Genomic DNA, 23449 nt, shown 5'->3' on the forward strand with positions numbered 1-23449 from the left:
CTGCTTGCACCAAATTCTGACCCTCCCATCAGCATGGAGTAACAGAAATCAGGATTCTTCTGATCAGATGATGTTTTTCCCCTGCTCGGTGACCTAATTTTTGTGCTCTTTTGCCCACTGGAGTCTCTGTTACTCTTAGACACAATGGCGCTCCATATAGTTATAAGCTTATCGGTACCAAGAAACAAGGAGCTGTACATTTGGACACGTTAGATGTAGCACCAGCAATGTATTCAGCTACAAATGGCTGTGCAGCGCCTGTTCGTCAGAATAATTCTTAACATTCCCCCCAGACCCCTTTCAGCGATGAGTTCTTTACATCCACAGGAACCCCTTTTGCTGGATGTTTTTCCTTGATCACACCGTATACTGTCAGCACGGCTGCGCGAAAAAACCCAGGTTGGCAGTGAAATCCTTGTCCCGGCTAGTCCAGCAACGATGATCAGGCCTTGCTGGAAGTTGCACAGATAGCTTAATTTTCCTATCTAATGTGGATTTACTCTCAAACTGATTAATGGAAAACGTGACACATGATTTTATGCTGCACTCCGGGGTCACGGGGGTAATTTCTATACCAAAAAGCTCCAACCGTAAAAAGGCCGGTGTCTTTAAAAAAGTGACCAGTGTATAATAAGACTCTTTAATGTACATTAAAAATATGAAAAAAGTTAATTTCTTAGATCTTGGCTGAGATAAGATTACTAGAGATTACAGCTGTGAAGCTGGAGGCTGCACTACTGAGACAATCTTCTGATGTCGTGTTCTTATCTGATCGTGTCAATAGAGCATGCCAACACGGTTGCACCAATGACCATGGCGCTTGCTGATGGCATCCAACTGGGTAACAGACTGCTTTGGCTACCAGATCAAGAGAGCCCTGTGCTTACAACATACGAAATGTGACCACATAGTAACTATGTTCAGACATCTGATTGGAGAACTCTGTTGTACCGACCTTGAGGCCTGGGTTTGCAATAAGCCGAGTGTTATCGCTGAGATACGCCGTGTAGTGCTCCACCATTCGCTTAGTCTCCGGCTGACTCAGATGCTCATACGGAGAGGAAAAACTTCCGGCTGCCAACATAACGGTAGGACTTTCTGTAAAATCAAGTCAGTGGTTATCTAAAAGGCGGAAGATGTTTTATGGAAGGAGAGACTGGACTATTAGCTGCAATCATCCCCTTACCTAGAGTAGCCAGCTGCTTGAAATGCAGGCAGGCAGAGGGCTGGCCCAGGAGATCCAGGCGATGGTACAGCAGCTTACTGCTGGGGACCGTGTTCAGGTTCTTCAACTGCTTGACAGGTATTTCTGGCTGGATCACCACAATGCACAGGATAAAGGAGGTGTCCTGGACCTGTAGGGAAAGGATTAGCTCATCAAAAGGTCCAAGCTCTCAATAAGCGGAGGTCTACCAGCATCCCCTGCTTGTTCAGTTTTGGCACACAGTTAATTCTGATGCTTTGCATCATGGGAACTTGTTTTAATACCATGCAGGGACCTCATGTAGGAAAAAACTGCCCAAGTACTGCCCAGTGACTTCACCAGCAGAATAGTGAGTGCAGCTCTGGGGTATAATACAGGATGTAACTGAGGATCAGTACAGGATAAGTAATGTATGTACACAGTGACTCCACCAGCTGAATAGTGAGTGCAGCTCTAGAGTATAATACAGGATGTAATTCAGGATCAGTACAGGATAAGTAATGTATGTACACAGTGACTCCACCAGCAGAATAGTGAGTGCAGCTCTGGAGTATAATACTGGATGTAACTCAGGATCAGTACAGGATAAGTAATGTATGTACACAGTGACTCCACCAGCAGAATAATGAGTGCAGCTCTGGAGTATAATACTGGATGTAAATCTGGATCAGTACAGGATAAGTAATGCAATCACTTCACTATATAAATTCTGAAATGATGATGAAAAGCTGGTGACTCTATAAGATATTGTATAAGAGAACTTGTAGTATATTGACAATTTTTTAGAGGGTCAAAACATCATCCTGCGTTCAGATACCATAACCTATTTACAGTATAATTTGATAGAACTGGAAGAAAACCTATTTTAATGTGGGAAAATCTGGATTCCATCCCCTGGTGATTCCAGCCACATGCATTTATTACAATAAAGAGGATTACAATTCAGGCACTTAGCAGGGTCTTACCATTTTCCAGGCATAGCTGACATTGTACGTCTCCTTCCCAGGGTCTCGCAGCTTGTTGACGTGCCAAGACAGGGAGGAATTCACAGGCACCGTAATAATCTGACTGCCGAGGGGGAGGCTGTGGAGGAAACAGACACTGATATGTCTCATGCAAACAAATACACAAGTTATCTGTGACAGAGACCCAACATCATCTATCCACAGCTCTGAGGACTGTCATCATCTGTCAGTTCCACCGCTGAAAACTACCGATCACAACACAAGCAGCACTCACTATTCCCCACACAGACGGTAATATAAAAAAGGTTGACATTTGGGAACCCAAACTCACACCAGAAATCACATACCATACAGACACAAGGAAACTGGGGAAAATGTATTAGTTCACATCCATAGTTCATCTCCCTAATAAAATAATCCCCTACTTGTGCAAATGGTTACAATAACCCTCAGGGGGCAGTATTATAGTAGTTATATTCTTGTACATAGGGGGCAGTATTATAGTAGTTATATTCTTGTACATAGGAGGCAGTATTATAGTAGTTATATTCTTATACATAGGGGCAGTATTATAGTAGTTATATTCTTGTACATAGGGGGCAGTATTATAGTAGTTATATTCTTGTACATAGGGGGCAGTATTATAGTAGTTATATTCTTGTACATAGGGGGCAGTATTATAGTAGTTATATTCTTGTACATAGGGGGCAGTATTATAGTAGTTATATTCTGGTACATAGGGGGCAGTATTATAGTAGTTATATTCTTGTACATAGGGGGCAGTATGATAGTAGTTATATTCTTGTACATAGGGGGCAGTATTATAGTAGTTATATTCTTGTACATAGGGGGCAGTATTATAGTAGTTATATTCTTGTACATAGGGGCAGTATTATAGTACTTATATTCTTGTACATAGGGGGCAGTATTATAGTAGTTATATTCTTGTACATAGGGGGCAGTATTATAGTAGTTATATTCTTGTACATAGGGGGCAGTATTATAGTAGTTATATTCTTGTACATAGGGGGCAGTATTATAGTAGTTATATTCTGGTACATAGGGGGCAGTATTATAGTAGTTATATTCTTGTACATAGGGGGCAGTATGATAGTAGTTATATTCTTGTACATAGGGGGCAGTATTATAGTAGTTATATTCTTGTACATAGGGGGCAGTATTATAGTAGTTATATTCTTGTACATAGGGGGCAGTATTATAGTAGTTATATTCTTGTACATAGGGGACAGTATTATAGTAGTTATATTCTTGTACATAGGGGGCAGTATTATAGTAGTTATATTCTTGTACATAGGGGGCAGTATTATAGTAGTTATATTCTTGTACATAGGGGGCAGTATTATAGTAGTTATATTCTTGTACATAGGGGGCAGTATTATAGGAGTTATAGTCTTGTACATAGGGGGCAGTATTATAGTAGTTATAGTCTTGTACACAGGGGGCAGTATTATAGTAGTTATAGTCTTGTACATAGGGGGCAGTATTATAGTAGTTATAGTCTTGTACATAGGGGGCAGTATTATAGTAGTTATATTCTTGTATATAGGGGGCAGTACTATAGTAGTTATATTCTTGTACATAGGGGGCAGTATTATAGTAGTTATATTCTTGTACATAGGAGGCAGTATTATAGTAGTTATATTCTTGTACATAGGGAGCAGTATTATAGTAGTTATATTCTTGTATATGGGGGAAGTATTATAGTAGTTATATTCTTGTATATGGGGGAAGTATTATAGTAGTTATATTCTTGTACATAGGGGCAGTATTATAGTAGTTATATTCTTGTACATAGGGGGCAGTATTATAGTAGTTATATTCTTGTACATAGGGGGCAGTATTATAGGAGTTATATTCTTGTACATAGGGGGCAGTATTATAGTAGTTATATTCTTGTACATAGGGGCAGTATTATAGTAGTTATATTCTTGTACATAGGGAGCAGTATTATAGTAGTTATATTTTTGTACATCGGAGGCAGTATTATAGTAGTTATATTCTTGTACATGGGAGCAGTATTATAGTAGTTATATTCTTGTACATCGGAGGCAGTATTATAGTAGTTATATTCTTGTACATCGGAGGCAGTATTATACTAGTTATATTCTTGTACATAGGCAGTATTATAGTAGTTACATTCTTGTGCACAGGGTACTATTGTAGTATCATGTGATTTATATCATTCAGAGCAGATAACACATGTTGCTTTAGTCAAACATTCTGAAGAGGTGTCAGACTGCAGAATGGAGCGTTTATTGATTCTCCTTCAGTCTCTACTTGACATGGACATATGGGGAATTTCTCACCCTTGGCCATCAAAGAAGCTTCAGGGACATGTGAAATTGCTCCAGTTTTATGTTTGCAGTGTAGTAATGGAATATATTTGTCATATTTGCTTTTGTCAATTTGCTGCCACATTAAATTCCAGTCAAGGTTCGTTTGAAATACACTTTGACTGCGATGCAAAAAAGGTTACACTTTTTACAGACACCCCATATAATCTGTAGAAAGTAACGAGTCTTGGATCCTACTAAGATCACTGCACACACTAGTCTTGGCCTATCTAAATAAGGTCAGTAATATTGGCTGTATTAAATGTTAAAATTTACCTGAGAATATTCTGTCGAACCAACGAAAACTTGGGAATGTTCTCATAATGTATAATATCCGTGTGCAGGGGGGGCTCTACCAGCAGGTACGGTCGGGTCAGCGAGGGATGCATCAATGTGTAACCTTGCAGGAAAAAAAAGGGATGATTGTTTTATGACATGCCAAAGAGAGTATTTTTCGTGACACTATAGTGTTTGGAAATTCTTCCCAATGCCTGCAATTCATCAATGTTCACATTAGCGTTTTTTCGATGGATCCAGCTTTCCAAAAAAATAACTGTACAAAATAGAAGTGAAACAAAGTATTTTGCAGTTCTGTTTGGCGGCTCCATCAAACGGATGCTTAAACAACAAAAAAACGATAATTGTGCTTCAAGAGGACCTGCACTTTCACTTTGGAGCGCTCCTGCTCCATTGGCTGTTTTTTGGCTCCTTCCGGCAGCTGAAGACGGTCCCACAGAGCGCTTATATAGTGCCATACGGGGCAGTCAGCTGTCAAAAGGAGACAAAAATGGACAACAGAGCAGGAGCGCTTCGAAGTGGAAGTGCAGGTCCTCTTTAACCAATGAATGGTTTGGAGCTTCTGCCATAAAATCATTCTATTACCATATGATTTCTAATGCATATTTGCATAATGAGTATTAAAAGGTAAAAATGATACCAATTAACACTTCATTAAGTGTTGCACTCCCACTCTATTACCCAATCATACGAATGCCCTCATTAGAATAGGTCTGTCGTAGTGACATGTTCTCTTTAAAGGGATTGTCCACCTCTGAACTACTGATGATCTTCAGGACAAGTCATCTACAGTTGATTCAGGTCTACCGCTTAAGATCTCTGCTGATCAAGTAATTTCCAGGCCGCTGTGTATGGAGCAGAATGCAGAAATCTCCATAAACTTGCAGTGGCCTTGGTTAGTATAGCAGGCACTGTTTCCATCAAATTCAATGCAATGCCAACCAGGGCTGCTGCCAAGTGTACGGTAACGTTTGCTTCTGGCTCCGTACACACGGACAAAGGCCTGTCTTCTGCCGTTAGGCCACTGTGACAATACGCCGTGTCCAGACTAACCACTGAAGTGAATGGGATTTTATAGAAAATCCATTTTCAAATGTCTTATTAGGGAATTCGGACTTAAAGGGTTGTATCAAGATGGACTTTTATCACCTATCCCATAGGTGATGAAACTCTGAAAGGCTGAGTTCTCACAGTACAGCTCCCAACTGATTCACTCTATCTCCAGAAGCCCCATTAAATATGGATGGAGCAGCACAGCGCATACACAGGCATTGCTCCAATCAGTCTTCTCCTTATTGTGGGGGAGTGCAGCAAGCTCGCAGTAAGGACAGGATGACATGGGACCCCCATTATTGGCATTGATCTGACTTTAATCACCTATCCTATAGATAGGTAATAAAAGTCTATCTTGGAACAACCACTTTTATAGAAGCAGGTAACCCATTCTGGACCCTTAAATGGATGATACCAGGTTATATCCCCAATAGAAAGCTGATGAGATCATTATCATATGTGACGTTCCGACCACTAGGTACAAGTATTCAGCTATCTCTAGCACTCCCATGTATGGAACAGAGGAGCACCTGCCAGTCATCTTCTCCATTCACAGGTGGCGGTCCCTGCAGTTATAACCCTACTGGTCATAAAGTTATGGATAAGAGTTAACTTAATAACTTGACACAACCCCTTTAAGAGTGGGGTGCAGTTATAAAGAGGGTCCCCCATTCTGGAGGACCCAACATGACCATGCATTACGTAAACAGCCTATTGATTTCAATAGAAACAGTGCAATACTCCAATTCTCCAAAGGTGGCACTGCAGGGAAATTGAACGGTTGTGTGTGATGATGCCTAATGGAGCGTTTCTGTTTACTTAACCAAATTGTAAGCTGACCTGTTGCTGCAAATGATCCTTTAACGAAAACACCAGTGTCTGACAGCTGTAAAAGTGGTCATAGATTTGAGTGCGTAAAATAACCACATGTTCCCGTGCCGCTCCCAGCACTGACTGACTGTACTCTCAGCCAAGGTTGTAAAATCCTATATAATGTGCCAAGTGCCTTGGCACCACAGTTACCGAGCTGTTTATCTTGCAGGTTGGTCCAACTGCTATTTGATCTGAAATCATTTTTTTTTCTCTCGGAGACACTTAATATTTATCTGTTTCCTAGCCAAAATTTGCAGTTGTGAGGCAACTTCAGGATAGCCTGCCATTCTCTGCAGATGACTGTTTATTGTTACAGTCAGACGTAAGCCTTGGAAAAAGCACAACACGGTGCCTAGCAAAGGGTTACACCACTTCAATGGTATGCGCTGCGGCACTCCTGCCCTGCCGGATCACAAAGATACCTTTGTTATCTATGAGAAATGTGTACGAGGCCAGCGAGTCTTGGTAGTAGGTAACGTCCTCGAGGATGTAAGCGAGGTTAACGTCTACACCCACGATTCCCAGGAGAAGGTTCCCAAAATAACACGGCTTGCTGACGGTCATAATCAGACCTGAAAAACACAGAAAGTGCAGGTGTTTAATATAACAGGAGGGAAAATTACAGCAATTACGGGAAAAATTAAGAAAAAGAGTAAAGAAGTTTTCCAGTTGGGTCATTTTGGAATGAAAGGTTTTGCTAATTTCTAAACAGACCTTGAGCTTTTCTTTGTAACCATTTTTCAAGACCTTTGCTTGATGTGAACCAACAGAAGAATCCTCCTCGCAGAGGCAGAATACTCGTCTTCACCGAGTGCTATACTTGGATACAACTACAGTCTATTACAATGTATCAGTGTAGGCAAGAGCCATCGGCCAAGAGCATCAATTTGTACTAGTATTGTGTTTGGATCGAAGACATCGAATACTTGCCAACTTGCACGATAAAGTCTGGACAGAAATAGGGTAGATATCCTGGATTCATGGGGATGAGGAGAACCCCAAAACAAAACACTAAGTATCTTGGGTAACCCAGTGTCTTTAAAGAGGTTGTACCACAATCAACTTTTATCACCTATCCATAGGCTAAGTGATAAGAAAGTCGGATTGGTGGGGATCTCTGCTGAGACTCACAAAGATCTCTCGTATTACTCCTCCTCTTTTTTCCTGCAGGGTCGTTTCTCCCAACCGCAGCGACATCTGAGTGAACAGAGCAGTGGCCACGTAAGCGCAGCTGCAGCTCCATTCGATTCAATGGGACTGACGGAAATAGACGAGTGCATGCTCCATTCAATCTCTTCTTCACTGCGGGGAAAGGGGGCGGGGCAGGAGGGACCCTTGTTCTCAGGATCGGTGGAGGTGTCAGTAGTGACCTGGATAGGTGTGAATAGGTGACAAAAGTTTATTTTAGTGCAACCCTCTTTAAAATCATACCTTATACTTCTCTCCCATAAAGGGCGCTGAGGCATACAACATCCACAAGCCAGCCGATAGCAAGAGGTCTACAGCAGCGCTAGAAAGTGAGTAAGACTGCAGGAACGGGGAGTGATGGGTACATACATGCCTGGGGTATATATATATATATCTATTCAGAGGGTCTTGTGTGTGATCTATATTTCTTTCAGTAGTTTGGGGTCTGCATTCTTTGCAGGGTGTGTTGAAGGAAGTCATATGTTCCATCTCTTTTTCAAACACTGTAGGTTAGAGCTGTGTCCTAAAAATGGTCGGGGTACAACGCAAAAAATTATTTTGCACCCCTCTTCTGATTCTGCTTGATGGATCTTAGCAAACGTTGACAACTGTGGTCAATGTTCTGCCTGTACTGATACATTGCAACTGTATTTATGTGAAAAACAGCATCCATAGGCCTAACAGCTAATGCTGTGATGCAAGGACGAAGATTACAAGCAGTTGTCCAGTTGTAAACTATTGATTGTGTGTCCCAAGAATCAACCAGAATCCCTGCTGATCAGCTTATTATATGGATCGGTGAGCTTGTGCGCTTAACTAATTTCTGCAGGAAGCTGAAAACTCTGTTCCCACTGCAGTGGCAGGACTTGGTATTGCAGCTGAAGAGTGCATTCATTTCAATAACTGCAATAACAAGCCTGGCCACTGGGAATTAAATTGTCTGATTCCTGCAGAAATCAGCAGATTACACCAGCACACCAGTTAGGTGGACAGCAGATTGGTATGCGTCTCAGGCGGCAGATCCTCACTGATGTAGTATTGATGATCCATCCTAAGAATATGCTATCAATAGTTTTTAACTAGAAATCCCTTTTAAGTGACAACGTCCCATACCCACAGTGACATACGTGAACACCTCCCTTTACATTATTGGCTGCATACAGAAAACTGAGAAATGGTGCACAATGGAAGTAAGCTTGATATTACAAAAAAAGGACTGACAAATTCCAAGTCGGAAGGAAAGAAGAAAAAATTGAACATCTACAAACTCAGAACATGCACTTACAACCGCTATAACACAGTGTCCACATAGAAATGTTAGGACGTACCGTCACCCATCTCGTCAGAGTACGGAAGGCTGAACACCGCCTCGTCGATCATACGGTTTGGGAGGTTTGTATAAAATCTTCCCACTGTTGTCTCCAGGTTGCTGAGCTGATTTAGGACCATCATGCTCCCCTTGGTGACAGGAAGTCCGCTCTTATCCGAAAAGCCATACTTGGCGGAGTTCTGCTCTGCTAGGTCACGGAGGAAGGCCAACTCCTTTATACCAGTCACTCCGTCTAAAAAGAAAAGAGAAGTCAAGAAAAGAAGAGGACAGAACACAACGCATTTTCGTAGATTTGAGGTTGGGTCCACCGCTATAGACATTTCAGGCATATTGTACAGGACTTCAGTGTATGGGCGACCTCTGGTACTCCCATTGATCTTGCTGGGGAGAGTGTAAAGCTCCTTTTACAAGGCCCAATTATCGGGCTCACGCAATCCTCTGAAAGCTTGTTCATTGACTAATCGTCCCATCTAAAAAAGGCCAATGATAAAAAGCTAACAAGTACACGCTTGTTCGCCAGCTGATTACAGATTTTCAGTTAGCGTACCACGCTGGTTGACTGTACGTCTCCCCGTGTGAACAGGGAAATGTACCGCTAGACTACGGGGCTGTGCGATCATACTAGCAATCGTTCGTCCCTGTAAGCTGCTGTTCAGCTCACATAAAAGAAATTACACAAGCAGCGATCTACATCCGTGTTAAACGGTGCTGGATATATCAGGCTGAGAATTCGGCAGGTGTGAAAGTAATTTAAATCCCTGCGCCTGTCAGAGTGGTGGCCATACTTGTATACACTAACCTAGCAAAAGTAATTGGACACCCGAGTAAGGCTGCCTGTCCACGGGCGTTTTTACATTGCGTTCCCCACGGCGATAATCTGGCCACGGGGAATGCAATGCATGCATTCCATAGCCTTTCTATGGAAAGCGCAGCCCCTCTTTCCACGAGCAGAGAATCACAGCTATTCCCCGCTCGCGGAGGGCAATTCGCAGCCTGCTGCGAATTGCAGCGATTCTCCGCGGTCAGCCTGTTATGATAGGCTGACCGCAGAGATCCGTCTGCAGGTTCCTGCTCCCAGGTGGCGGCTTCCGCAACCCCCGTGGACAGGCAAGCCTAAGAATCAAACATAGTATTTATTTCCATATGTAATTACTTAGTGGTGCTCCTTTGGCACTAATGACATTGGATACTCTCGCATATTTTCTACTAATGTCTGATACACTTCAGCTGGTATTTCCTTCCATTCATCTTGCAAACATTTGCCGAGCACTTTTAAAGTAGATGCATTGGCCCATCTACAATGGTGCAATGAGAATCGTCATTGCACAGTTGAGCAATGGAAGAACATTCTATGGAGTTACCAATCACCCTACTACCCTACTCCATCTTCAGATCGGATAGATGTACCAGGGTGTGGGGGAGGCTTGAGGAACACTTTTTACTTGACTGTACTGTGCCAATGGTCAAGTACGTCGGAGGTTCCTTTATAGTTTCGGGATGTTTTACATGGCACGGTCGCAGTCTGTTGGTTGCAGTGGGAAGAACCATGAACACGGAGGTGTACTTAGACATTCTAGACAATAATGTGCTGTCAACAATGTGACAATACTCTGGGAATGGTCAGCAATACCTCCTACAAGACTAAGTGCCTTGTCACAGATCCAACGCTGTTTTACATGGGTTTGAAGATATGGATGTTCCAAGATTGGACTGGCTGCACAGAGTTCCGGCCTCAACCCTACTGAACATCTCTGGGACAAACTGGAACATCAGGTCAGGAAATATGAACAGTGTCCATCTTGTTTGAGAAAACAGGACATTTGCAGGATGAATGGAGGGAAATACCAGCTGAAGTATATCAGACGTTAGCAGAAAGTATGCCACGAAGAGTATTCAATGTCATTAAGGTCAAAGCAGGCCCCACTAAACAGTAACATATGGATATAAATACTACTTTTTATTTTTGCTCAGGTGTTACCTTACTTTTGGTAGAGCAGTGTACTTGTGCAAGCTCTATTACGATGAATAGGGGATGCAGGGACCACGCTCAGCTGGAGGAGGAGAACCAACATGTTCGGTCTTGGTATCTTGGATATATTAAGTAATGGAGTCTCATCCCCTTCTCCTGCTATAACATGGCAGAGCAGACTCACCGTTCATAACGGCATAGGTAAGGATCATGACCGAATTGTTCAGCTGACTGTTCTCTTCATTAATAACTCTCAGTGTGGATTTCTTATCCTCTTCAGAGGAATCCTTTGAGGTGATTCCAGCAGATAAATAGATAATCACCATGTCTGTATCTGGGAAAGGAAAAAAAAAAACGAAACCAGTCTTACAATATGATCAAAAAATTTCACCCAACCGTGTGTTCCTTACAAAAACCTAAAAGGAATAAGACATGTGCTGATATAACCCAAGAGGGGGGGAAATAAAACACCCTTGTGAAATCGGATATAATGTAACAAACCCTTTTATTTCGCAAACGCTATTGTTCTCTGGTAACAAGGATTTTAGAATTTACGTATGGTCTGTAGCTACATTCTGGCAAAGTGCAAGATTTAGGAAAATAAGAGCTTTCCCTACAGACTGCTCCATTCTTGTGCTCTAGGCGGCACAATGGAATTTCTTCGTCCAATCCAGGAAGAAGCAGGTATTGAAATGAATGGAACTTTCCGCTGCAATACCAAGTCTGGCCACTGCAGTGGGAACGGAGATAGCGGATTGCTGCAGGAAGCAGACAAGTACACGAGCACACTGATCGAGGAAATAGCTGTTCACCGGGGATTCTAGGTGACAGAAAATCGCCGATTTAGTATTGACGGCCTATCCTTAGGACAGGCTATCAACAGTTTACAGATGGAGAAATACTTGGGAAGGCTTCTTTCTTGGAGGTAAAAAAGGTAGTAGAGGACAATGCCTATAAGGGAGGGTGTAATGCATGTGTATTGAATGGGTTTTTCAGACACATGCATTGCACCCTACATTGGGGTGCACTACTTGGGATCCTAGCTGATGGGACGCCTGCTGTCAGCCCAATTCAATACACAGGGGTCAGAGAAGAAGCAAATGGCTCCAAATCCTGCATAGTGGTTGACACTTGTAATTGCAGGCATATTTCCCATTAAAATAAAAAAAGAATAGCGCCTGCCATTACAAGCGTCAGCCACTACACAGCGGTCGGAGCTAATTGCTTGTGCTCCATACCCCTGTGTGTTATGGCACTGGATCCCTAGTGGTGGACTCCAGCCAATAAACTGTTGATGACCTACTCTGAGGGCAGGTCACAAGCAGTATTTCCCTGGTAAACCCTTTTAATTTAAGGCATAGGGAAGTCATAGAAAAAAAAAACTGGAAGCAGTGCCCTGCATTTATACAAACACCTACCAATTACACCAAGCTTTATGCATTGTAGCAAACCTCTGCCAAAAGAGGATTCCTTCCTTAAGTAATAGGGGATGAAAAATGAAAGAAAAAAAAAGAATGTTGGCGGGTTCTTGCTTTGAGTCTAAAATGCCAAGACGAAGTCGAAAAGCAGAATGCTGAGAAAACAGATTCCCCCTGAAGAACAATAGGAGTCCTGCAATGAACATCCGTTCTCATTGGTAACGAGAGTAACAAGAGGTTCCAAAAACATAATACATACATATACACACACAAACGTATAATATATACACATGAAGAAAAATGAGACTAATGACTGCACGCCATGTGGCTATACAGGGACACCGCTGATATGTAACACAGCCGGATTTCACACAATATCTATTTTATTGGCAGCCTACAAACAGAGCAGGCATTGTCTGCATTCTGTACTTGGCCTATAACCCGCACATTGCTTTATTGTGATGCTTTATTTTAAACCCCACTGGGGAGAATCTGGAGCGGCATAAATATAATACATTTCTATTAATAAACATCTGCTCCATAATTAAGGGTATGAGTGGTTTCAGGTTCATTCATTAGGGACTAGTTTAGGGGTAAACGTCCCGCTGGTGAGCGCCGAAGCTGCGGTTTTCATACACCAGAAAGCAGCTGAAGTTTTATTAGCGATCGTAGAGTGTTTTTGCTTCGTGCCTCCAAAAGCGGTTTTGTATATTAAAGAGCATTTTCCCCTGAACAACCAATGATTCTGGGAAAAGTTGGCCGAAAACCTATATGGCTGCTGGACAGATCAAAGCAGTTGCAATGAGTATCAAAGCTGGCAACAATTCTCAGATCATTTCTGTCTCACAAAAGTTAAGTGACTAAGAATAACTACTATAATACTGCCCCCTGTATACAAGAATATATTTACTATAATACTGCCCCCTTTGTACAAGAATATAACTGCTATAATACTGCCCCTATGTACAAGAATATAACTACTATAATACTGCCCCCTATGTACAAGAATATAACTGCTATAATACTGCCCCCTATGTACAAGAATATAACTACTATAATACTGCCCTCTATGTACAAGAATATAACTACTAAAATACTGCCCCCTATGTACAAGAATATAACTACTATAATACTGCCCCCTATGTACAAGAATATAACTACTATAATACTGCCCCCTATGTACAAGAATATAACTACTATAATACTGCCCCCTATGTACAAGAATATAACTACTATAATACTGCCCCCTATGTACAAGAATATAACTACTACAATACAGCCCTCTATATACAATAATATAACTACTATAATACTGCCCCCTATGTACCAAAATATAAATTACTATAATACTGCCCCCTATGTACAAGAATATAACTACTATAATACTGCCCCCTATGTACAAGAATATAACTACTATAATACTGCCCCCTATGTACAAGAATATAACTACTATAATACTGCCCCCTATGTACAAGAATATAACTACTATAATACTGCCCCCTATGTACAAGAATATAACTACTATAATACTGCCCCCTATGTACAAGAATATAACTACTACAATACAGCCCTCTATATACAATAATATAACTACTATAATACTGCCCCCTATGTACCAAAATATAAATTACTATAATACTGCCCCCTATGTACAAGAATATAACTACTATAATACTGCCCCCTATGTACAAGAATATAACTACTATAATACTGCCCCCTATGTACAAGAATATAACTACTATAATACTGCCCCCTATGTACAAGAATATAACTACTATAATACTGCCCCCTATGTACAAGAATATAACTACTACAATACAGCCCTCTATATACAATAATATAACTACTATAATACTGCCCCCTATGTACCAAAATATAAATTACTATAATACTGCCCCCTATGTACAAGAATATAACTACTATAATATGGCCCTCTATATACAATAATATAACTACTATAATACTGCTCTCTATATACAAGAATACAACTACTATAATACTGCCCCCTATGTGCAAGAATATAACTACTATAATACTGCCCCCTATGTACAAGAATATAACTACTATAATACTGCCCCCTATGTACAAGAATATAACTACTATAATACTGCCCCCTATGTACAAGAATATAACTACTATAATACTGCCTCCTATGTACAAGAATATAACTACTATAATACTGCCCCTATGTACAAGAATATAACTACTATAATACTGCCCCCTATGTACAAGAATATAACTGCTATAATACTGCCCCCTATGTACAAGAATATAACTACTATAATACTACCCCCTATGTACAGGAATATAACTACTATAATACTGCCCCCTATGTACAAGAATATAACTACTATAATACTGCCCCCTATGTACAAGAATATAACTACTATAATACTGCCCCCCTATGTACAAGAATATAACTACTATAATACTGCTCCTATGTACAAGAATATATCTACTATAATACTGCTCCCTATGTACAAGAATATAACTACTATAATACTGCCCCTATGTACAACAATATAACTACTATAATACTGCCCCCTATGTACAAGAATATAACTACTATAATACTGCCCCCTATGTACAAGAATATAACTACTATAATACTGCCCCCTATGTACAAGAATATAACTACTATAATACTGCCCCCTATGTACAACAATATAACTACTATAATACTGCCCCCTATGTACAAGAATATAACTACTATAATACTGCTCCCTATGTACAAGAATATAACTACTATAATACTGCCCTCTATGTACAAGAATATAACTACTATAATACTGCTCCCTATGTACAAGAATATAACTACTATAATACTGCCCTCTATGTACAAGAATATAACTACTATAATACTGCCCCCTATGTACAAGAATATAACTACTATAATACTGCCCCCTATGTACAAGAATATATTATACTACAACAGGACTAAATAGAAGAATTGGAATCACTGTCTTGTGGAGTGCTTAGCTTGCACACATGTGAGGTGACGCCTTCAGTCATGTTAATGGATAACCACAGGTAACTATGTAGATTCCAGGGTAACAGGTGTGAGAGCCATCCAGAAAACTAGACAATCTGCAGGCTTCTTATAAGGTCTTGCACCTTTTTCTGACAGGCGGAGTCTTCTGCAAGTTTCCGTGAAAATTCATAACCCAGTGACATTAATCTTTAGTCTGTTTGCTGAGACTGCCGGCAAGTTTACCAACTGCAAAACCTGGCAATTACCGCTGCACTCTACGAGTGGGTAAACAGTGCCAGGAGCCTCTGAACCCGGACCTGGCGCAGGATGAAAGGACTCGCATACTGTATTGTGTGAAGACGTTTCCTTCTGCAAACATTAGACAAGTATTTGGTTTTCTACCTGGTATTCCCTTTAAAGTGAATCATTGTTGTAAAGGAACATAATATCATCACAAGTGTAATAACAGCACGAGGGCCATTCATAGAGGAATACTTAAAGGGGCAGCGCCAAGATGGCACCCATTTTTCAAATGCCTTATGTACAAGAATAGCTACCAAGGAATATGGGAACATCATTATTTAATACTCTTGCTTTCCCCTTTCCCAGTGCGAATTTCAGGGAGCTCCAAGGAGCCCACAAACACAAGCTCTACAGTAGATGAAGAATTAAATTACAATTCTTGATATATGGAACGCTCATCCAATACTTACCTGCACTTTGGAATGCTCTTCAGTTGGCCGTTTTCGGATCCTTTCGGCAGCTGAAGACGCCCCAAATAGCGCTATATTGGGCTATATGAGAAAATCTTCAGCTGCCGGATAGAAATGCAAAAAGCCAGTGGAGCAGGAGCGCTCTGAAGTGCATGGGCAGGTACTCTTTAAAGGGGTTGCACCAAGTTATATAATTATCCCTACCTTGTGGATACAGGATAACTTTATGATCATGAAGGTCCAACTTCTGGGACCCCCATGGATCTCGAGAAAGGGAATTCCCAAAGGTCTCCACATTGCAGCGGTCATGCATGCACGACATTGCTCCATTGATTTCAATTACAACGCCGGAGATTGCAAAGCACTCGTACTCTGCAATTTCCAGGATTCCGGACGAAATTAACGGAGCCATGGTGCGTATTCGCAACTGCCGCTTAATTCATGTTCTCAAGATCTGTCCTAGCAGTTGGATCCCCATTGAGCATAAAGTTATCGCCTGTCATGTGGCTAGGGGACAACTTCATAACTTGGCACAACCTCCTTAGTACAGCCAGCACGGCTTTGCATTTCAGCTGATCGCCTTAGACGTGACTCCAATAAAGGGCCATGGAAACAAGTACAAATAAAGAGGAGCAGCTAAGCAACCAATTAGGTTGTCATTTTCCAGAAAGCCTAAAAAAAAAAAAAAATTGTGAAGGGGTTATCTGGGGACAAGATTTGCTAAGCGATGACGTCACTGACACTATGGCCATGTGATCACTGTAGCTAATGACCGGTTCACTTCAGCTGATGATTAACTCCAGCGATCACATGACCCCGTTTATGACTTACGCAGATATCTGTAATGGGAATACAGCTGCTCTACTGATGGTTTGACAAAAGTGGAGAACCCCCTTCAATTTTCAGGCTATGGCTAGACAACTAGGTAAATGTGACGTTGTTCATGGCAACCAATCATGTACTGCTTAAAGTAAAACCCCGCAGCTGTCACGGGCATGCTGGGAATTTTAGTTTTGCAACATTGGAGAGCATTCCAGTAAAGAATATAAAAAGATACATTTTACATTTATTGTTGCAGTTTCTTTATGACTTTGCCTATTTGTTCTATTTCTTACTTGGTTGCATTTTGGTGCCGTTATTTGTATTCCTTATCAGCTGGAACGCCTTCTGAAAGCCGAGCGCGTGCTGCGTGGGCCCGTCCGAGGACTTGATACTCCCCACAAAGCTGGCCATCTCTCTTTTGGTCTCGCTAGTGGCCGGGGACAGGAAGGTTTTGTAACATTGGTCCAGAGAGCAGGTTCTCACCACATCGGCCACGGTTAGGACAGAGATCTGGAAGAGAGAAGATTCTGGTGTTTCCAAGCTGAAGAGGATGGAAAGCTCCTGCGGCCGCCGCACAGCTGACCTTGTAAAAACATTTGTCTACAACATTGTTATTCCTCTTCACACCCAATGTCCAGAGGAACATTCCCAGAGACGTACGGAGATCGCAGATGTGCCGCGCTCGCTCTGCTCCGCTGCCAAAGACTCCATTTATCTCTAAACATTTTGCTTACTTTTTATTTAGCAAGTATTTTACTTGTCAGCCGTCCCAAAATATGTAAAATGCATTTCTTATCTCCCTACTTCTGCCACTCAATCAGACCAGGACTCGTGCAGCCTGCGCTGTAGGTAAGAATATGCGGAGGCTTCTGCCAAGTCTTATAGAGCAACTGCAATTACCCTCAGCTTCCACTAGATGGTGCGGTGTGAATTCCTAGACCAGTTGGTGGCGCTAAGGTTCCCTACCCCAACACAAGGCTAAAAGGGAATGGAGATTTCTTAGGGTCCTTTTAGCACTGAGTGTAATACAGTACTGTGTTACGCACGTTTCTTTACATGCACAATGCGCCGCAAATAGAACACATTGATTTTGATGGGTTCATTTGCATTTGCGAATTTTCGCTGTGTATTTCTGTTGTGTGTAAAAAACAAAACAAAACAAAAAAAAAAAAACGGAGCACGTTCTATTTTCAACAATTATTCAGATTATTGCTGGATTGCGCACAAATGAGCGATAATTGTTCAGTATAAATGCTGCCCGCAACTGAACAAGGAAGGATAATTTTTTCGCTTACCGCTTGGCGCTCAGTTCACGCAATAAAAATAAATAAATGAATGAAATGATGATCGGCACGTGTAAACAGGCAGTTGTTCATCTGCGATTGACTGCCTGTTTACTGTGAATGGAGGCGGACGGCGTATCAGGTACTGTTACAATGGGAGCAGCAGGGGATTGGATGACAAACCTTTTTTTTTTTTTTTTGACGGCTGGGTAACCCCTTAATCCTAGTCATACCCTTTAAGGGCTCATTTCACATTAGCTTTTAGCCTATGTTTAGGCTTACTGGGTGTTTTTTCCCATCCTTCCAAGGTCAGTAAAATGAGTACCCAGCTTGGTGGGGGGTAAAAGATGACTGGGGAAGGCAATGGCAAACCACCCCGCAAAAACAGTCTGCCAATTAAACGTCATTCTAGGAGCCAGTCATGACTCCGTGCTTGCACCAAGGGACTTTACCTTTACCTACCATTTATAAAGGCCCATTTACACTAACCATTTTTGAGCGATCATGCTCCAACGACAATTTGATTGACAGTTTTGAGAGATCATCTTTGCAGAACTCAAATTCTATAATTATAAATAATATAAGTGCTAATTAGCTACTTAAGAGTTATGCAGGTGGAACCAGATACCACCGCAACAGCTCGGAGAACAATGCAGCTGTTTTGAACATGCAAACAGCTGCATTGTTCTTGGTGCTTTCAGCTGGTATCCTGCTGAGAACTGCCAGTGTGATACCAGCTAAAAGAATGCTATCACCACCGCCCGCTGAGATATCAGTGTGCGGTGCTGATAAGGCTCATCACTCATTTCAAGCTGACTAGAAATGAGCGATGAACGAATAGTGCACGAACAGTGCATGATGTCTGCGCGTTTAGATGCAACGATTTTTGGCTTTTGAGCAATAATCATTGTGTCTAATTGGGCCTTAAGCTACTGATGGCATGTCCTCAGGATAGGACAATAGTAGAACAATGGGGGTCCGCTGCCAATCAGCTGCACACTGAGTCGATTTGTGCAGAAAGCAAACAGCCTTATTTTCACTGCAGTCGTGCCGCCTGGTACTGCAGGCCAAGATGGCAGCCCACCGGCCATTTATTACTGATGGCATATGCTGCAAGTAGGCCATCAATTTTCAACTGGACCACGCCTTTAAACGCTTCCGAATTCCATGGGGTTTTTAAGAATGGAAAACAACAGAACAGAAACAAACAGATTTCCATTTAAGCTTCAGGTTTTTGTTTTTTTTACATGAACCAAATAGCGCCATCTGCAGGGTTATTTGCTCCTGTTAAAAAACTGGTGGCCTCATGGAACGGAAGCACACTGAAAGTTTTCCCATTTATTTGAAAACCCATTGAGATCAATGGGGGGGGGGTTATTTCCATTTTAATTCGGGTATTCTCCTCCAAAAACAGAATAGAGAAATAGAATTGTGACTGAAGCCCTAAATGCAGGTGTGAATGGGTCCCACGTTTGCTACAGCATTTTTGTTTTGTCCATGGTAGTTTTGAGGAACTGTAGGCAGAGAGTGAAGCCTCCATCGCAGATCTGGTATGAAAAGCTTCATGCAAGACGGTTTCATCTGGTAAAATGCCGGCCGGCCAAAGACCGAATGGACTTTATTATAGTCAATAGGATCCGTTCAGTTCAATCATAAAGCAGGTCCGTTTGGAGATTCTACTTTACTGCTCCCATAACGGAGCAGGAAAATAGGTGTGAACCATCTTCCAAGATGCTATCAATGAACACAGGGACCGAACACATTAGATCTTCACCAGAGATGAGCAGTATCACGTGTCAGGCAGCTGCTTGTCTCCTTCCTTCCATAGAAATTCCATGTCCACACTGCCAAGCCAAAAGGCTAAGATCATAAGGAATACAAGAAGGTCCTTCTCTTACATTCATGCTCAGAGACGTTTGAAAGGGAAGGGTTGAAGGAACTCGCTGCAGATGCACTTTGTTAAATTTATACGTTGAGATTTGCTGAAGGATAACGTTTCCTTTATGTCAGAGAAGTAACTTGAAGCTCCTGGGCCCCTAAGCAAAACCTGTAAGAAGAATGGGCCCCCAACTAGAATGGTTTATTCATACTACTAGGCTCCCTATATGGAGAAGAGAGACCTTATGGGCCTCCTAAGGGTCCTGGGCCGGGTGCAACCGCATTCCCTCTAGTTACGTCCCTGCTTTAAGTCAAACACCTACCATGTCTTACAATACAAGGCTTCAATTCTTCCAAACCTCATTCTACCCAAACCCATGTGTCCGGTCTGTAGAGAATGTATTCAGGAACCCAGTGGACAAACTGGAGACCAATAGAAAATGAGATCCCATCACCAGATCAGTCGTTTTGCTCATTTTGAGGTGCGCTGTATCCCAAGCAATTACGAATGTGCCACACAAGAAGTGCGCAAAGGTCTGATCAACCACATGCCCCCTACAAAAGGCAAGCCAGCAAGAGCCAATGGCCACCAATCACCAAATCCTAAAGTGATCATCCGTGTCACTATAAGTATGGGTGGCTACTCAGGTGTCCACCAGTGTTTGCAAGTAAAAGGGTGTGGCGCCTAAAACCCCATCTCTCCAGTCCATGTCTAATAGCCAGTGGATAGGAGCTCTACATGGGACCTCATCAAAAATATCCTTCCTCTTAAACAGGGCTCGCCTTAATTCTCCCTTGAATTTAGTTTACATGGATGACGCACCCAAGAAGTTCTAACTTCATCACCGTTTCTTTTGCTTGCAGTCAGTAAATGGAAACATATTAGCTTGCTGCGAATAGAGGAGCAAGCAAGCATGAGGGCTGCTGCTCCATTCAACTCTACAGGATGGTTGGAGAGAAGCAGAGCAGAGCAATCACCAACCTCAGAGATGAAGAGAATGGCAGCAAGCATATTCAGCCACCACTCCAATCATACTGGGGACACCCGGTCTCAAGATATATGGGGGTTCCAGTGGGTGGACCCCTCCAATCATTCCCTATCCACAGAATAAGGGGATAAGTGTCCCAAGTTTAAATTATTTTCTTTTGCCTTCGCATAGAACTCTTTGAAAACTTATGACCACCCTTAAAGTTACAATAATCTATTCCTGACAGAAATCAGTCACCTTATCGTGTTCGTCAATTGAGTTGAGGATGATCTGTGCGGCGTCTTTGGCGATCTGCAGTTGCGTCTCTGTGATTGATGCTCCGTGGTCCATGATGACAACAATATGCTTGGACTGTGGCCTCACCGTGGAGACATAAATGGGTCTAATGAGAGAAGAACAGATTTCATCTAGTTAAATATTTCACATTTTAAATTCACATTTTGCAAGTGAAATTCATTTCTTCAAAACTGGTAATCCACCATCATGTCACCACCGCACTCCAAGATGGCTGACATGCAATTAGAAACAGTCAATGGGTGATCCCTAGTCTACAGGAGAAATCTAATCAACACAATAGCCTATTAGTAAACATAGGTGGTTAGTGGCAGCCTAGGTTAGATCATAGAATGATAGAATGGTAGAGTTGGAAGGGACCTCCAGGGTCATCGGGTCCAACCCCCTGCTCAGTGCAGGATCACTGAATCATCCCAGGCAGATGTCTGTCCAGCCTTTGTTTGAACACTTCCACTAAAGGAGAACTCACCACCTCCTGTGGTAACCTGTTCCACTCATTGATCCCCCCTCACTGTCTAATATCTAATCTGTGTCTCCTCCCTTTCAGTTTCATCCCATTGCTTCTGGTCTTTCCTTGTGCAGATGAGAATAGGGCTGATCCCTCTGCAGTGTGACAGCCCTTCAGATATTTGTAGACAGCTATTAAGTCTCCTCTCAGCCTTCTCTTCTGCAAGCTAAACATTCCCAGATTCTTTAACCGTTCCTCATAGGACATGATTTGCAGACCGCTCACCATCTTGGTAACTTCTCTGAAGTTGCTCCAGTTTCTCTGTCTTTTTTAAAGTGGGGTGCCCAGAACTGGACACAGTATTCCAGATGAGGTCTGACTAAAGAAGAGTAGAGGGTGATAATGACCTCATGTGATCTAGACTCTATGCTTCTCTTAATACATCCCAGAGTTGTGTTTGCCTTTTTGGCTGCTGCATCACATTGTAGATGCCACCCTGTGCAGAGCCCTTCCCGCCTAAGGAAAAAAAAATTATATATATATATAAAATCATTGAAAGGAAGTCTGCCTGTATTCTGCTTATGCAGAAAGCAGCAAGAGAGCAACACACCGACACCAGAAGCAAGCGCATGGCACAAATACAGCGCCGCACGCGCATGGCACAAATACAGCGCCGCACGCGCATGGCACAAATACAGCGCCAGAAGCAAGCTAAGTACACAAATACAGCCAAGCTTATAACACAAATACATCGCCAGCACCTCAGTACATAAATACACCGCCAGAGCCAAGGTCATATCACAAACACAGTGGCAGAACTAAGCAATTGTGTTTTGGGGGTGCCAATGGGCTGACAGCTGCACCTTGGATCATCACAAGGGAGGAAACAGAGCCAGCGGGAGGATATTTGTAAGCTCTACAAAATGCTGCCACATAGAGAAAGATGATCTGGCCAGGTAGACCTAAGGGAGGTGATCGCACCTAACCTACATCTTCTTGGTGACTCCCATCTTCCTGGACAAGCTGGTGGCCAGCGCCCGAAGCAACTGCACAGGTAGAACATAGGTAAGGTCGGCCATGTAGGTGGTGATAAGTGGCAACCTAAGCAGACTGGTGCAGCTCATCTCTGGTGTTAACAAACAAGTGGAAACATTAAGATGCATCTCGCCTATTTTTTGCTTTCCCTGCCAGGCAACATCTGAAGACACATTCAGGATTAGGACCCTTTTACACGGGCTGATAAATCGCTCAGATTCCCACATCTAGTGGAAATCTTAATGATAACTGCTCAGTGTAAATGCCTGCCCCGACTGAACAATGAATGAGAATTCATTCTCTTCTCATTTGTTGTTCAGTTTAAGCAGCAGACTGAACAACGACTTTGTCCCGTGTAAACAGGC

At 42.2% G+C, this 23449-nt stretch overlaps 1 protein-coding gene across 1 annotated transcript in view; it reads right to left on the reverse strand.

The window, feature by feature from the left end:
* The window catches only part of CACHD1 (cache domain containing 1), a 154210-nt gene that overhangs the window by 32201 nt on the left and 98560 nt on the right, over nt 1-23449 (reverse strand). Inside the window, exons 6-14 of the mRNA XM_066597687.1 lie at nt 21545-21689; nt 17451-17667; nt 11418-11567; nt 9263-9496; nt 7169-7318; nt 4800-4923; nt 2170-2287; nt 1187-1355; nt 956-1098 (exon numbers count right to left, since the gene is read on the reverse strand). Coding sequence (XP_066453784.1) covers nt 956-1098; nt 1187-1355; nt 2170-2287; nt 4800-4923; nt 7169-7318; nt 9263-9496; nt 11418-11567; nt 17451-17667; nt 21545-21689 — 1450 coding nt within the window. The remainder of the gene's footprint in view (nt 1-955; nt 1099-1186; nt 1356-2169; nt 2288-4799; nt 4924-7168; nt 7319-9262; nt 9497-11417; nt 11568-17450; nt 17668-21544; nt 21690-23449) is intronic.

This window comes from Eleutherodactylus coqui, chromosome 3, assembly GCF_035609145.1.
Source record: "Eleutherodactylus coqui strain aEleCoq1 chromosome 3, aEleCoq1.hap1, whole genome shotgun sequence".
Classification (NCBI taxonomy): Eukaryota; Metazoa; Chordata; class Amphibia; order Anura; family Eleutherodactylidae; genus Eleutherodactylus; species Eleutherodactylus coqui.